Below are 15478 nucleotides of genomic sequence, written 5' to 3' on the forward strand. Positions count from 1 at the left end.
TAAGGATTCCTTATTATATGATTGGTCAATTGAAGATCCCTGTCTTTGCTCCGCTTCACGCTTCGTTAGACTTGTGCCTTACCTAAGTGCAAAGGGTGTGTCGAAGACAGCCTATCCACCATGAAGTGGGCGTGACTTGACAGAGAGATTGCCCTACCCTATATCCAGACTCGTAAACTCAAACTCACCTGAAAGAACCTCGAGTCATTTTTTACTTTTCCAACCTGTCAATCGACCCCACCCCACCACAATCTTCCCCCTCCATCATCGTCATACTTTTACCAACCACCAGAGCAAGCTCTTGCTATCGAGATTCACAAGCTCAGGCGTCGACTGTTCCTGTGTCTACTTCGTACCTAATCTATCAGATCTGCTTGGTCCTACTGAAGCTAATTCACAGCTGAAAGCCACCAAAGCTTAACCATGGAGCTTCCCTTTGTTACTCTCGACGTCTTCACAAACACTCGATATCGAGGAAATCCCCTTGCCGTTGTCACGATTCCCGCAGATAGAAATACATCAGAGCCTACGCAAGAGCAAAAACAAAGAATTGCCCTCGAATTCAATCTATCAGAAACCGTTTTTATCCACGAACCCCGTCCTGATACCGATGTCGACAGTGATGTCACCCGCCGAGTGATCGACATTTTTACAGTCGACACAGAGATCCCCTTTGCTGGGCACCCAACTATCGGCGCCGCTGTTACCCTCATCCCCCACGGTGTCAATACCGTCGTTACCAAGGCAGGCCCAATTGCTCTCACGCAGACCCGCCCTGGTTATATCCAAGCTGCTATCCCGCACAATGTTCGTCGTCACAGAAAGACTCTTGCCGATCTGTCTGCCCCGGTCGCTGCCCAAATATCCCAGGACCCTGCGATACGCGAATCCGAGCTCCAGGCCCCGCTATTCAGTATCGTCAATGGCATGACCTTTGCGCTCATCAAACTCCCGGATCTCGAGCATCTGGCCAAAGTTCAGATGAGCGGGGTAAACTTGTCTGTGGATGAACTTCTTGACGACGGCTGGCAAAACGGCCTCTTGCTGAAGTACTACTATGTTGTCAATGGCCAGCGTGAAGACGACGGCATGACCGTTTATTCCATCCGCTCGAGAATGATGGAAGCATCCATGGAAGATCCTGCTACAGGCAGTGCTGCGAGCGCGCTCTCTAGCTATCTTTCGCTTCAACAGTCGAGCCTAGGTGATCATGGCTTCAGATATGAGATTGACCAGGGTGTTGAGATGGGCAGGGAGAGTAATATTGTAGTTGACGTTGATGTAAAGGAGTCCAAGATCGCCACGGTCAAGCTCTCAGGAACAGCTACTCCAGTAATGCGTGGTCATGTCACCATCTAATCGAGAGAGATAGCATATTGCCTGTTCCCAACTGCTCTATAAACCCAGGACCCAATTGTTATCACGTATTTAACCAAAGGGGCAGTATTCCAAAACCAATCATTCGCCTGGTATGTTCTTCCGACATCGTAACGACTATCGTACAGTGATACAGTATTACTGCAATGTGGTATCGGCCTGGAGACATCCTCGCCCCCCCAGACGAGTCTGCCCTAGGACCGCAGTAACACTTGCGCCTCTATAATTCTGAATTCTTTTTGGACCCAACGCCCCGTGCCTCTCTCATAATGATGCACCGTCAAAAACCAAGAGTTCCGCCGATAATGAAATACGTTTCTCCTATAGATTCCTCCTTGTGACGTTTTACCCAGTCCTATTCATTCCATCGCGATGTGACTATATGACCCGCGACCTATGCTCGTTGAAGCACGTCTGCAAACTTTTTGGCAACCTAGAGATGACGTTAGTATCCGGCCCATGTAACAGCAAGCGAATATCTGACTGACCTCATGACTCTCGTCATCGATGAAAGGAAGTTTGAAGAATCCATACTTGTCTTCGTTCTTCACAAGTTCCACAACAGTGTACAACAGACCCCATGGCTGAGGCCAGAAACTAACCAGTCGCTCAAGTAGCACTCGGGTGATGTCCTCGCGGAATTCATCTTCCTCAGGATCGCCGAGATCCTTGGCAAAGATAGAAAGGAGCGCCTGACTGAAGAAGGCAGTGTGGGCGCTGGGATATCGAAGTTGGTTGACTAGGCTGACAAGGATATAATATCTGGCCTCGGCAGGAAGTTCATGAATGATCAGAGAAAGAAGTGACACTTCATTCTCGTCACCAGTCAGGGACAGGTCTGTGCCAGTCTGTGTTGCCTTCTCTACAGCACGATGTCCAATATAGAGAACAACAGCGTCAATCACGCTGGTGTTGGCGACGACAGGCACATGGCCGTAAGTAGATGCCTTTGGAGTGTCATGTGTCATGGCATGGGTGATGTTAGCAACGATGTCTTCATTTGGTCCACTCTGAAGTGCTTGGTCTAGGACCTTGAGAAGACTGCGAGACTGAAGTGTCACGCTGGCCTCATTCATAAGACCGGCAAAAAGGCGCATATCGTCGAACTGGATCTTACCACCAAGCTCGTTGAACCTAGGACTCTGCTGGGGATTGGCAGCCAGAACAGCGTTAATGAGCTGCGTGCAATGAGGTGGAATGCTAGAGCAAAGCTTGGCGTGATTGGCCACGACAAATTCGGGGAAGTCGTGCTGCAGAATGACGAGCAGCTTGAAGCAAGCGCGGTAAATGTCTTTGGCAACGTTGGAAACCTCGAATACCTTCAACTGATCTCCGAGAGTGTCGAGCAATTGGCAGAGCAGGTCGGAAAAGGGGCCCCAGCCAACACCGTTGGGCAGCTGCAGAATTGCTGGCATGAAAGCACGGTGCTGAACAAGAGACATCCAGCCGTAAACAAAGCCGGGAACATATAAAGGGTTGATCTTGAACAGTCGCCGAGCGATCCTCAGAAGAATTTCACGACGCTCATCCTCAGCCAGGCTCTCTGAAATCCCCTGAATTTCGTAAAAGAGCATGGACAGCAATCTGAAGAAAACGCGCTGGCTCAGCTGCTCTCCGCGCTTGACATGATGGTTGACAAGAATGAGCTCAATAAGTGAAAGCACTGAGTCGATAAATGCGGGGCGAGTAGATGTTGGCTCAAAGCCCATCCCGATGAACGTTGCAATGAGCTTAGCAAGAGCATCTACCATGACATAGGCATCGGCAAGGGAACCACTGTGGACAATGTAGTCGAAGCGCTCAACCGACAGGTCGATGGTGACGCGGATGAAGACAAAGAGGTCATCCCTGTTCTCCATAACCCCTTTAGCGTGCAGCTGCTGCACGAACGCCATGACAGCCTTCTCAGAGGCATTATGGTTGCGGCAAAGATGGATCCATTCGTCGAAAACATATTCTATCTGTTCGTGTTGGAGAGCCTGACTGTCAGCGCGAGTCGGCCGTGTCAGACCGGAGTTGGTGAGCTTTGACTTGATCCGTTGCCCAGCGGCAGAATCGGGGTCATCTGAGATCCATGACCAAGCTGCGTCCAGCGTCAGGGCAAAGTCGGCATACAAAGCAATCGGGCGGGAGTCGAGCAGCGTGAGGTCGAGTAGGTGCTCCAAAAAGTCAAGAGATCCCTCTTTGCGGGCCTGCAGTGCTTTCGACATAGCCAGATCGATGTTTCTCCAATCCAAAAGGTCCGTCCGAACCAAGGCCGCGAGCAGAGGTAAACTCAAGAAGGTGGAGCCAGGCTGCTGGCTGAAGAGAGTTCGAACGCGGCTGTTGAGAACAGGACCAGCAATCTTTCTAAGTGTCTCCAATACATGAACTAAGCTCTCGAGAGCCAGGTTGTCGTCAACCTGTGAGAAGATAAGCTGAATGATTTGTTCCGCAGCGTAAATGGAAAAATCTTCATGGCTCTGCGAAGTCTTGATGATGTGCTGGACGAGCGCATCAACAACGTCCACAAGAGGAGATGGGCGCGGTAGGTCCAAGAAATGTTCATGAGGAGACTCGGTGGCCACCCTCATAAGTTCCTGAAGTAGCTTATTGACCCGCTCGGCTAGATTACGAACATCCATCTGGAAGCCGGGTGATCTACCGTTAGTCATTGCATTAGCACCGGTATGAGGGGGTGCATAGGGCTGCATTTGAGCACCCAAATGCTGCTGAATTGAGGGAGTCTCCGCAGGAGTCGGAATACTAGGGATAGAACTAAATTGATCCTGTAGCACCTCGTTGGCCAAAGATCTGGTCGCATCGGATGCTGATGGGCCATGTGAAGGTGCGGGAAGCGCGGCGCTTCGTGGTTGCCTGGCGAAGTCTTCATAAATGGCCATCTGCTCAGGGTTGAGGCCGTTGACATTCGGCGATAACTTGAAAGGATTAGGAATAGCCATGGCCCACCGGCTGAGGCTCGAGTCGAAGTAAGGATCGTTGGGTCTTTGAAGGCGATGTCGTCGACGAGCCTCGAGCTCCGGTTCGATCATCTCCTCAATTTCAGGGACAGCCCTTTCCTCAGCCTGCTTCTCAATGATATTGCAGGCTAAGTCCAGGTTAGAGTTAACACACATAATAATTGTGCCCTCGGGGAGTCCTTGAGAGAGATCGGTCGAGAGGTTTCGCATGTAGTTGGTGAAGTTGGCGCGAAGGGGTTCCTTGGACGTAACGAGGGCAAGGCTACCGGCGGTGGCTTTTACCATGCTAATAGCAGAGTTGCGTACACGGTTCTCGTCAGGCTCTATAGCGAAGTCCTTGTGTATCATCTGCTGCGTAGATATGGCGGCAATTGTAACGGAGCGATCAACGACAGGCTGGATTATATCTTGCAGAGACGGCTGAGGGCCGTGCGAACAATCTCATGAAGACGAGTAGTGCTGACAACCATCTCATTAGTTGGGGGGATAGTAATCAGGGGACCAAGGTCAGGAATGGTTGGCGCAAGAGCCTGAGGTGAGAGTCCAGCACCCACACCGGACCCGATGCCATTGAGAGATAGATTCTCAAAAGCGTCCAGTTGTTCAGGGGGGAGGGTCTCTGCCGGTTCTTCAATGACGGGTCGGTTCAGAATTTCGCCCGAAGGTTCGATGCTCCTGTGATCGAGGTTCAAACCCTTGCACAAGACCTCAATCTCAAACTTGAGGTTGAGTTTCAGCTCGGCATGATGATAAAGCTCAATTAGCAAATGGATGATATCCATAAGCCATGGATTCGGGGGCCTGAAAACGGCTGATGTGGCGCCTTGAGTCAGAACTTTGCACACGAACGGGATAACAACGATGAGTCGTTTCGTATCATGCGCCTCAATCAAAAGCTGCTTGAAGGCGATATTCTTGTGTTTGATGGGACGATCTCGTGCCAGAGTCAGAAGACCTAGCCAGCCTCCGAGATTTTTAAGGTGAGTTCTTTCCGTTGAGTTCTGCATGGTCGCCTCCGAGTTCAGCATTCGGCACACGCTGATGTAAGTCTCCCTCAGGACCTCACTCCAGAGAGCCTTGTCTTCAAACAGTTTAACCAGTTCGAGATAAACATGGTGGTAGTTTGGCTGCATCTTGGCGCGCTCCTCAACAAGATGGCTAGCAAACCATTGTTGATGTCGGCGCTCCATGGTCTCTCGAAGTTCTTGACACATGGCCTGTAGTGTGCCTTCGGTGATATTGTTGAGAACGAACTGGACCTTGTCCTGGGCACCCTCGTCAGGATCTTCAAACTCAACGTCCGTAGCTGGTGGATCGACGTTCAGAGCAGCAAACGCAGGCGCTTGACGCTCAACACTGGTCAGCTCATCCGAGTTTCCATTAGGGAAACCATCGCCTTGAAATCCTAGTCCATGAGGTGTTCCGGCGCCGTTACGCCCACGGGCCATCTCTTCTTCGTGCTCACGAACGACCTCCTCTGCCTTTTTGAAAACTTCTGTGTTATGGAGTCCAGGAATCTGGCAGAGCTGTCTGCAAAAGGCAGGCCATTCTCGGAAGCGAATGAACAACTGCATCAGTGCCTGGAGGCCAAACTTGTACATAGGTTCATCAGGAGAATGGTCCCTAACAGCTTCCAAAATCATGCCCAGTCCAATTTGAAGAGGCAAGCTTGAAACGAGCTTATGCGAAATGATGCCACCGAATAGAACTGCGGTTGTTGCCAGAGCTTCCAGAGGATAGTCGGCATAGTGAGAATACTCATCGAAGAGCCCATGGATCATACATGCGAAAACATCCTGATCCAGAGGATCCCTGGAATGCTTATAGCGGTCTAAGACCTCGACTATATTGCGAACCTGTACTTCATCACTATACATCTTCTTGTAGTGTTCCTCCATCCTGGTATTGGCGGTCGGAGACAGGAGATTCCCCTCCCTTCCATTGGCGTCGATGATATCGTCGTAACCCTCGCCGTAGTTGATCAGTCGGGGGTAAGCAATAATGCAAGCGCGCTGAACCAGGATCAATTCTGGCCTAGGAGGACTTGGCGAAAAGTCTTCGAGGATTCGCAGTAAAGCTGATACGGTACGAACTTGGAGAGTCGTTGTGTTCTTAACAGAAGAGTCATCGGAAGTTCCTCGCTGAAACTGGCTCTCCAAGTTGGCCTTTATCATCAAGAACTGAAGCAGAGTACTATACATCTCTTCACTCCGCTCAGCATTGAACCGTGCCCACTTGGACAAATCCAAATATCCTTCAGCATGGGCCAGAGCGGCTAAATCGACTCCAAATCCATTTGACTGGTACACCAGCGTGTCAAGCCAATTATGCTTTACAGCGTGCTCGAGAATAACCGGAAGGTCCATCGGCTTAACAGCATGGGTGTCTACCAAGCGCTGAATGACCCAGTTCTTGTCTTTCCTCCAGACACTATCTAGAACAAAGTCGTATTGGGGCGAACGCTTATAAAGGAAATTTTCGAACAAAGAACTGAGTGTTTCTACAGCCATTGGGGCCCAATGCTGCCGAGGTACTTCGAAGGCGGAGACCAGGAAGATGTCCAGATTCGGGACTACCACTTCCTGGAAGAGCCTCTTTGCCTCGATACTCGTCGATGCCAACATGGAACTGAGCGCAACATTGAAGATCGAGGAGAGCGCGGCAACGGATATTAACGGATGCTTGACGGCGATTATTGCTCGCTCTTGTACATTCTCAGGGGAGTTGGCGTATTCCTCAATAGTAATGCTGCGCTGGAGCCCGGGAATTGTCGTCGCGTCTAGCTGATCGGGGGTTAAAGAGGCATAGGCACTAACAAAAGAGAGCTGAGCCTCTGGATTCCTCCAAACGCCGCCCCATAACCTCTGAATATCCACTATCAAGCCAGACTTGGAGTCCTGTGCAATTGGCAAGAAAGCTTGGTAAAGTCGAAGGAACTGCTGAGAAGAAACACGAGCCGATGGTTGGTCGAACAGAATGATGACCTCCATCCAGTCGAATGATTTCGGTAGGACTCTCCTGAGAGCAGCAACCAGAACACCAGTATCTTGCTGTGGGCTTTGACTAATGGCCGTGAAGGTCATCGCAGCCGAAACTTGTTCGGGGCCCAACTGCAAGCTGCTGGGGCGGTTCTGTAAATACGAGACACATGTTTCCTCGTCTCTGGTGAAATCGATGCCCGTCTTTTGGATATATCGAACTAGCCCATTGAAAGGCCTATCAGCGAGCACTCGACTGAGATCGAGAGCCGCGAGGATTTCGGAAGGCGGTGTACGCTCGGGAGTCTGATCGATCCATCGGTTGACGACACGTGTTTCCAATTCGTGCATAGAAGAAGCATTAAAGCTCGGAGGATGATATTGAAGAAACCGGTCCAGAATCAGGGCGATGAAAGATGGGCTTAAATCGGCATGGGCGTCGAGGTCAAATCGAGAAAGGATATCGATGAACGAGGGGAAGTTGGTAGATAATATAGCGTCGGCTGCCTTGACATTAGAATACTCAACGGGACAAACTTCCTAATGGCATGAACCAACCTTTCGTCTTTAAATCCGCTCGAGAAGTGAGCTTAAAGGCTAGAGCTAATATAGTCTTCTCTAATGCATCGAGCTTGAAATGTTCCATAAAGGTTGAAAGATCAAAGTCGCGGAAGATGTCCTCCGTGGCACTCTCAATTGATTCAGCAATCTTGCTTGCTTGATTGGGATCGTGCGAGATCTTCTGCATCTCGGCAACAAGAATGTGATAGTTGTTCGGGCTTGTGCCGGGCCTGTTGAGGCCAGGGAATATCTGGGGCGCATTGCCGGCAACGAGCCGGGTGAAATACTTAGTAAACACTTCCATTCCGTGTTCATCGATAAGCTGTTAAGTAGGTGCATTGTCAGCAAACTTGGGATTTATCCAGCAGCAATAATGTAGCCAAACCTTCTTCAATTGGTCAACCTGCAGCTCCCACTTAGCACGGTCCTTGTCCTCCTTGATAGTACTGAGCAGAAGATAGACCTGTGCCACGACGATCTTGGTCAGGGAATTAGTGCCCGTTGGACTGCTGGCGCTTGGGCTTGCGCCAGCACTGAGAATGGCGGCCTGCGATGGGTGAGGAGAATGGCTCGAACCCGTCTGTAGTATCTGCGCAGGATTGGGCGAAAATGATCCCGCTCGAGGTGGTGGGACCATGGAGGTGTATTCGCGGCGGAGGGAGATGAGATGATTGAGCGCCTGCTTTCGTTGTGGTGGCAGGCCGGAGGGCTCAGAAAACGAGCGAGCGGGGAAGTGTGAAGGAGGAAGAGTCCGTATATAAGATGCCTACATGGGGGAGCGGCACGATGAAGCTGCGAACAGCGGTCGTCAAGACGTTGCAGAGGCTGCGCGATCGTGCAACGGTAGTCGACCAGAGAGGAACTCGTGAGCCCGACTCGACTTGAAGGTGGAGTTGGAGGTACGTGTCGTACTCGGCGTTCGTCGTAGGGAGGGCGCCGAAAACGCTACAAACTGATAGGGTGGGGGGGAGTCCGTAACGATTCGGCGTCAAATAAGCCAGCGAGACCCGAAATATTTATGGCGCGTGGTGATGCAAGTATCGATATCGTCAAGAACGTCTGTACACAAGGTGGTGGTGGTCGATGTTGGGTTTGGAGGACAAGGTACTGTAACTGAAAATGACAAGGCCCTTGAGAACGGCATATCCCGATACGTCGAGAGGATCCACACTGCCTATACCCGCATCACGTGAGTCGTTCCAAGGTTTCCTTGTTACACTGGTGGTCAGTGCTCTCTCTGTTGCTGTGCCAACAGCTACACGCCACCAAAACAATACAGCTAGCTTTCCTTTCACCGTACATTACTCCCTTTATCACCATTGAAAGGGCTACATACCAGATATCCTTTTTGTCTCGCTTCCTCTGTGTTTAGTGTGGAGAGTAGTGCGACTCAGGCTGGTCCTTAATCATCCATATTCGTTGGAAGCAACATAACGTCCGTCTGTCTTGACATTTGAAATTGAATACCCTTGGGCATCATGCCCGCATCAACGGTTGAAACTCCAGCCGTTGCGCTGTCTTGTGAGCAAACTTTGACGATGTCTTGATGTTTATTTGACTGATACATGATACTGCAGTCGCAAACAACTTTTGGGGCAAAGAAGATGCTGGCGTGGCGCCGCTGCTGAGTCGCATGACTGCGGCCAAGACAACATGCGATGAACTACGAGCATTCTATGGCGGTGCGTACAAGTGAAGTTGTTGACAGAAACCTATCTAACTGAATGCGCTGCAGCTCGAGCGTCGATTGAGGAGGAATACTCCCGCAAATTATTGAACCTGAGTCGCAAAGCCTTAGGATCGCAGGAGTCTGGTACATTGAAGACATCGTTGGATACCGTCCGAGGCGAAGTTGAACAGATGGCCAAGCAGCACCAGCTAATTGGCGCAGAAATGAAGTCAGAGCTTGAGGAGCCACTCGCCGCCTTTGCTGGCGGAATGAAGGAGCGACGAAAGATTATTCAGAACACCGTCGAAAAGTTATTGAAGGTCAAGATGCAGCAGACACAGCAGGTCAATAAGGTTAGACTACTCTTCTCGACTCTCCATTATCATGGAAGCTGACTTTGGTTCTAGACACGAGACAAGTATGAGCAAGAGTGTTTGAAGATCAAGGGCTATCTTGCTCAAGGCCACATGGTAATGGGCCAAGAAGAACGACGTAACAAAGCCAAACTCGAAAAGACACAGATCAGCCTTGCAACTTCCAATACGGAGTACGAGAATGCGGTTAAAGCACTCGAAGACACGACAACAAGATGGAACAGAGAGTGGAAGTCAGCCGCCGATAAATTCCAAGATTTGGAGGAAGAACGACTCGACTTCACCAAGAGTAGCCTGTGGACGTTTGCCAATATCGCCTCCACGGTTTGCGTTAGTGACGATTCGTCGTGCGAAAAGATCCGACTCTCGTTGGAGGTTATGGATGTGGAAAAGGACATCATCACTTTCATTACAGAAAAGGGAACCGGCCAGGAGATCCCAGACGCTCCCAAGTATATCAACTTCTGTCGCGGAGATGTGACGGATAACCAATCTGAGACGTCAGAAGACGACAACTATTCTGTCGCCCAATTTCCTCGCAGCATCAACCCTGCTTTCCGCTCGTCGTCTCCTCAACCTTCGACATTCGAGTCACATCATGATCCAAATTCTGCTCTGGCCAACGACCTGGCGCACAGAGAAGTTGCTTCAAGCAAACGTGACCTTCCAACCCAGAAGCCGGCAACGCTGCCCCCTGACGAGATACTCCAAATCGGCACTCAGAAGCCTCAACCTCAGCAGATCCAGGCGCCTCCTCATCCGCGTCAACAGCAGATACAACGTCCTTCTCAGATGCAGCACCCGCTCAACTGCAATATGCTCCCCAGCATCAGCATCCCTCCCAATTGCAGCACCACTCTCAGCTTCAGCACCCTTCACAGCTGCAGCACCCTTCACAGCTGCAGCATCACCCCCAGCAGCAGTACTCTCCTCAGCGTCAGCAACCGTCCCAGCAGGTTGCTCACCATGCAGGGCACCACATGCAACAGCAGGTGAGGCCTCTGGAAATGAGACCCGCAGATGGCAGATCTGGAGATATGAGACACTCGAACATGCGACATCCAGATATGCGACAGCACGATCCAAGACCGTCTTTGGAAATGCGCCACTCCGGGGAAGTTCGGCCTTCCATGCAGTCTCGACCCAGTGCTGATGCAAGGCAATCAATGGATGCAAGAACATCTCTGGAAGTACGGCGACCAATGGAGGACCCGTATCGCCGCCAGCAACCTGCAGGTCATGTATCGTATGATGCCAACCAGCATGGTGCTGTTGCAGCCGTGCCACACGACCCTTACCCCCTGGACGGCATGACGATGCTATGCAGGACTGGGCCCAGCCCCATCTCGGACCAGAGTTCGCAGGTGACATCTGCTCGACCTTCGAGCAGAGACTCTCATAGTGATTATTCGAACCCTAACTCGTTCTCTAGTGTGGAACCACCAAGCGGGAAAACTTCACCCGTCAAGCAGGATCCTATAAAACCAAACCCAGTGCCAACTCAAGCACCAGCACCAGTATCGGCACCTGCGCCGGCACCAGCGCCTGCTCCGGCGCCAGTCACAGCTCCCGCTCCCGCGCCCGCTGTCAGCAATGGCCCGAGCCCTGTCAAATTAGTTGCTAAGAAGAAGAGCGGTGGTTTCTTAAAGAATCACAGTCCATTCAGACGCAAGAGCAACAAGGATCTTCAGTCATCAAACAGGAACACATGGCACGCACCGAGCACGCAAAACTCGGGTAGTCCCGTTCGCAGACCACAGTTGCAGACACAAGAGTCCAGCAATGTTGTCACCAAAGAACGTACTCAGAGTCCTGAGCCCATCGACGCCAATGCCAGTCTGGCTCTGGGAGTGGGACAAAACGTCTTCCCTGTATCTACCCCTGACACAAAGAAGAAGCCAGGAGCTGCCACTGAACAGACACCGGAGGAAACAGACCCAATCGCTCTGGCCCTTGCGGAGCTGAAAGGTGTCACGTTAGGCAAGCAGTCATCAATGAGAATGTCCGCTGATCACTATTCCGGCCTTGCCACTCCGGCGCCAGCGTCAGAAGCTGCTTCAAGACAAGCCTCAGCCTCTCGCACAGCTCCGGCTCCTGTGAACTCGGATGTTGCGGCGGCAAAGAGAGGAACACCGCCGCCATCGTACCAAACCCCAGTTTCACGCCTGGGTGTCCCACCACCTGCAGTGACTTCTAGGGCAATGAAGGAAGCAACCAAGAAGGCTACCACACAGACACGAAGCATGTTTGAGAATGGAGGCGGTTCGCCAGGAGGATTCAATAGTACTGCTTCTAGGACCAACACTCGAGCGACCGAAACAAGGCGATCTGAGCCATCCCCAAGCCAGAGTGTTCCACCAAGTGCTTCACGACCGGCAACTCGAACCACTAATCATGGCAGAGGCGAGTCTGGTAGTTACAGCGCGTCCCCTGTGTCACGACAGCCTACTAGAGCCACCGATAACGGACGCGGCGAGCCTGGAAGCTATAGCTCAGCATCCATGCCTCGACCAGGCACTCGGGGCACTGACATGAGTAGAGGAGAGACTGGCGGCTATAGTACACCACCTGTAGCACGTTCGGGAACCAAAGCAAGCGAGATGCCCCGATCGGACACTCGCGGAATTCCTATTTCGCGACCAGGCACAAGGGGAAGTGACATGTCTCGTGGCGGATCTGGTATCTACGGATCGTCGCCTGGTTCCCGACCTGGCACCAGAGGCTCTGATATGCCCAGAGCAACTTCGCCAGCACCAGCTCGTAGCGTGTCTCCACAGCCACCTATGAACGACAACATGAGCTACAGATCGGTATCGCCCAACCCTTACGCTGCTAGTCAACGTTCTCCGTCCGTCATGAGCTCACCACAAAAGCATGGGTCAGCCCAGGGGTATTATCCCCAGTCACCTCAGCAGGCTGCTAGTCGCGGGCCTTCTCCTGCACCTTATGCCCAGCAGAATCGTCCCGGAAGCAGCTATGCAGGTAGCGACATGGCAATTCAGCTCGCGCCGGTTGATGATCCCTATGGTTCTCAGAGGAGTCGAGGCAGCCGCCCTGCTTCGAGGGCCATGAGCTACTATGACGATGGTAGTACTCGTCAACGTAGTCAGAGCGTTGCTGATCCGTCTCGGCTGTATACCGGAGATGGCAGAGCAATTCTGCATTATGGTAAGTCTTTGATCAGCCAGTATCGAAGAGTGGAAGAGACTAACATGACCTTTTTACAGCACGCGCATTGTACATGTATCAAGCAGCCATTCCCGAGGAGTTGAGCTTTGGCAAGGGTGATTATCTTGCGGTCCTTCGTCACCAAGACGATGGATGGTGGGAGGCTGAAGTCCACGGCGGAGACGGAAGTGTCGGGCTGGTCCCAAGCAATTACCTTGCGGCGTGCTAGACTCTTACGATATGAGCGACTTGATGGACGAATTTTTGAGATGTTTCTTGCGGAATGATTGAATTGTAGGTTAGGACTACGGCAGGAAAAGGGCCCCGACGAAATTGGTTCACGACTTGATTTATACCTTTCGTTACGCTGTTATCTTGTACAGCAGATATTTGGCATGGAAGCGCTGGCCTTGTTGTTGCTTCAGACTATTTTGATTTTTTATTTGTGTCACGATTATTGGGAAAGATTGAAACGACTGCTCTTCTATATCACCTCATGGAAATGAGAATCATCGTTTGTAGATGTTATTGAAACATTAGATATTCTGAATTAATGTGTCGAAATTATCCTTCAGAATTGCTTGAGCTGTCCGTGAAGTTGAATATCCTCTTACCTAAGGTGGGTACGTACCGAATTATGACGTTAAAGCCGCCAGAGCTCCAAAGCTGGTTATAGCTTGCCGCCTTCACATGCCACTCACTCACTCACCACTCCCTTTGACCTCTGCTCCCTTCAATTTCACAACCTGTGACTCCCTAGCTCATACTCATACCCATGTCTTCTATATTAATGACCTGAATAATCCGAAGCATTATAGCATGGTTAGTTGTTCTGTTGTTTATTATCTATACGCGACTGACTTTGCTTGACAAGGAAACCCTACAAGAAACCGCCCGTGTTGTCACGTCTAAACCTGTTCAGCGAGCTGTCGTTAACACCGTACTCCTCGTATCGACAGCAGCAACCCTCTTTTGCACGGCTGCCATTGCTTCATTGCTCTTTTTCCAGAATTTCCTTCCTCACGAGGTCGTAACTTTGCCATTGCATCTCCAATATGGGTGAGTTATGATACTGTATATGTTGCTCGCCTGACTGATAGAATTGTTACAGCTCTGGCATCAACCCGTATGGAATCGCCTCCCTTCAAACGCCACCAATGAAGACGCAGCAAGAGTACGATGTGTCGTTGATTTTAGCAATGCCTCGCTCGAATCCAAACGTGGAGCGCGGCAACTTCATGATTACCCTGCACATGGTCGACTCGCAAGCTGACGCTGGGTTGCATGCTGCGGCGGAACGTCACGCATCGCTACACCAAGGATTGGAAGGGGCCAATGTACTATTCACTTCACGCAGGCCTGCTTTATTTCCTTACATGGACCCGTTGGTATCGGTTGCGTCTCGCGTGCTGTTTCTGTTTTACCATTTATTCACACCAGGTTCAAGCACGAACTCGATGATCATCCCGTTGGCCGAGCGAGTCTTGTTCTCAAAAGCCTCGGATCTCCCAAAGTCAGCGTATGTGGAGGTAGAAGCGGGCCAGACCATCCAGATTTACCATGCCTACCTTCAGCTTACAGCTCAGCTTCGTGGTCTCCGGTGGATGATGGTTCACTATCGCATCTCGACATTCATCGCCTTGACCCTTGTGTTTTGGGCTTTTGAAGTTATTTTTATGGGTGTCGCCTGGGGACTTTGGAGTGTGACTTTAGGGTCACCGCCTGGAGATGCCGATGACAAGACCAGGAAGCTTGAGGCAGAACGATATGAGTATGAAGATGAGGACACAGATCGCGTAGAGACCTTTCCAACATATAGAAGACAGCAACCCCTCAAGTACGAGCCCGAAATCAAACCAGAGGCGGACCCTGAACAGCCTTTATCAGAAATTCCTCGAGCAGGAGCCGACGCTGATGACGAAGATGAGGGAAGTTTTGACGATGACGACGACGATGTGCAACACAAGGATTCGGGTATCGGAACGAGTTATAGTGAGGAGGGAATTTCAAGCATTCGAAGGCGAACGTCACGTAATAAATTGTAGAGGAGGGAAGTTTTGCGAGGCCTTAATATAGAGACTGAGTGTAATGAGTGGAAGCAGATGCCCATGGCTTATGATATGCAGTACTAGAATAAGAATGTGTTGTCAGCTGAGGATTTGGTGTTTATTATGCAGGGGAAACTGCCTTGTAAGTTAGACTATGCTGATCCGATATGCATGCCAAGTTGACTGTAATTCGATGACGAGCTCATAACAGGCAGAGTTTGGCGTTTGGCTACCTTAATCAAAGAACGCTTTAAGAATAGCAACGTGCGTAACCTTCCGCTTCACAACGAGGGATCCATTGTAATTTACAAGTCGTTTGCCTGGCTACCGACGGTCAATGGTT

General features: G+C 50.9%; 4 protein-coding genes across 4 annotated transcripts; 3 read left to right on the forward strand and 1 right to left on the reverse strand.

Annotated features, from left to right (window-relative positions):
• Window positions 1-179: 179 nt before the first annotated feature.
• On the forward strand, window positions 180-1589 carry FOXG_03271 (phenazine biosynthesis protein). The gene is made up of 2 exons (XM_018380914.1): window positions 180-352; window positions 408-1589. Exon 2 carries the CDS (start codon window positions 424-426, stop codon window positions 1357-1359), a length of 936 nt encoding a protein of 311 aa, XP_018237299.1. The 5' UTR covers window positions 180-352; window positions 408-423; the 3' UTR covers window positions 1360-1589.
• Window positions 1590-1771: 182 nt separating this feature from the next.
• Window positions 1772-8513, reverse strand: FOXG_03272 (uncharacterized protein; the record flags this gene model as incomplete). The annotated part of the gene is made up of 5 exons (XM_018380915.1): window positions 1772-1810; window positions 1866-4733; window positions 4775-7818; window positions 7874-8198; window positions 8262-8513. 5 exons carry the CDS (start codon window positions 8511-8513, stop codon window positions 1772-1774), a joined length of 6528 nt encoding a protein of 2175 aa, XP_018237300.1.
• Window positions 8514-9159: 646 nt separating this feature from the next.
• FOXG_03273 (uncharacterized protein) lies at window positions 9160-13672 on the forward strand. The gene is made up of 5 exons (XM_018380916.1): window positions 9160-9397; window positions 9454-9558; window positions 9612-9898; window positions 9953-13087; window positions 13147-13672. The coding sequence occupies exons 4-5, from the start codon at window positions 10900-10902 to the stop codon at window positions 13314-13316; spliced, it is 2358 nt and encodes a 785-aa protein (XP_018237301.1). The 5' UTR covers window positions 9160-9397; window positions 9454-9558; window positions 9612-9898; window positions 9953-10899; the 3' UTR covers window positions 13317-13672.
• A 99-nt stretch (window positions 13673-13771) lies between these two features.
• Window positions 13772-15469, forward strand: FOXG_03274 (uncharacterized protein). Its single transcript, XM_018380917.1, has 3 exons — window positions 13772-13909; window positions 13962-14146; window positions 14199-15469. Exons 1-3 carry the CDS (start codon window positions 13778-13780, stop codon window positions 15130-15132), a joined length of 1251 nt encoding a protein of 416 aa, XP_018237302.1. The 5' UTR covers window positions 13772-13777; the 3' UTR covers window positions 15133-15469.
• The last annotated feature ends 9 nt before the right edge of the window (window positions 15470-15478 follow it).

The sequence above is a fragment of the Fusarium oxysporum genome, chromosome 8 (assembly GCF_000149955.1).
Source record: "Fusarium oxysporum f. sp. lycopersici 4287 chromosome 8, whole genome shotgun sequence".
NCBI classification, from domain to species: Eukaryota; Fungi; Ascomycota; class Sordariomycetes; order Hypocreales; family Nectriaceae; genus Fusarium; species Fusarium oxysporum.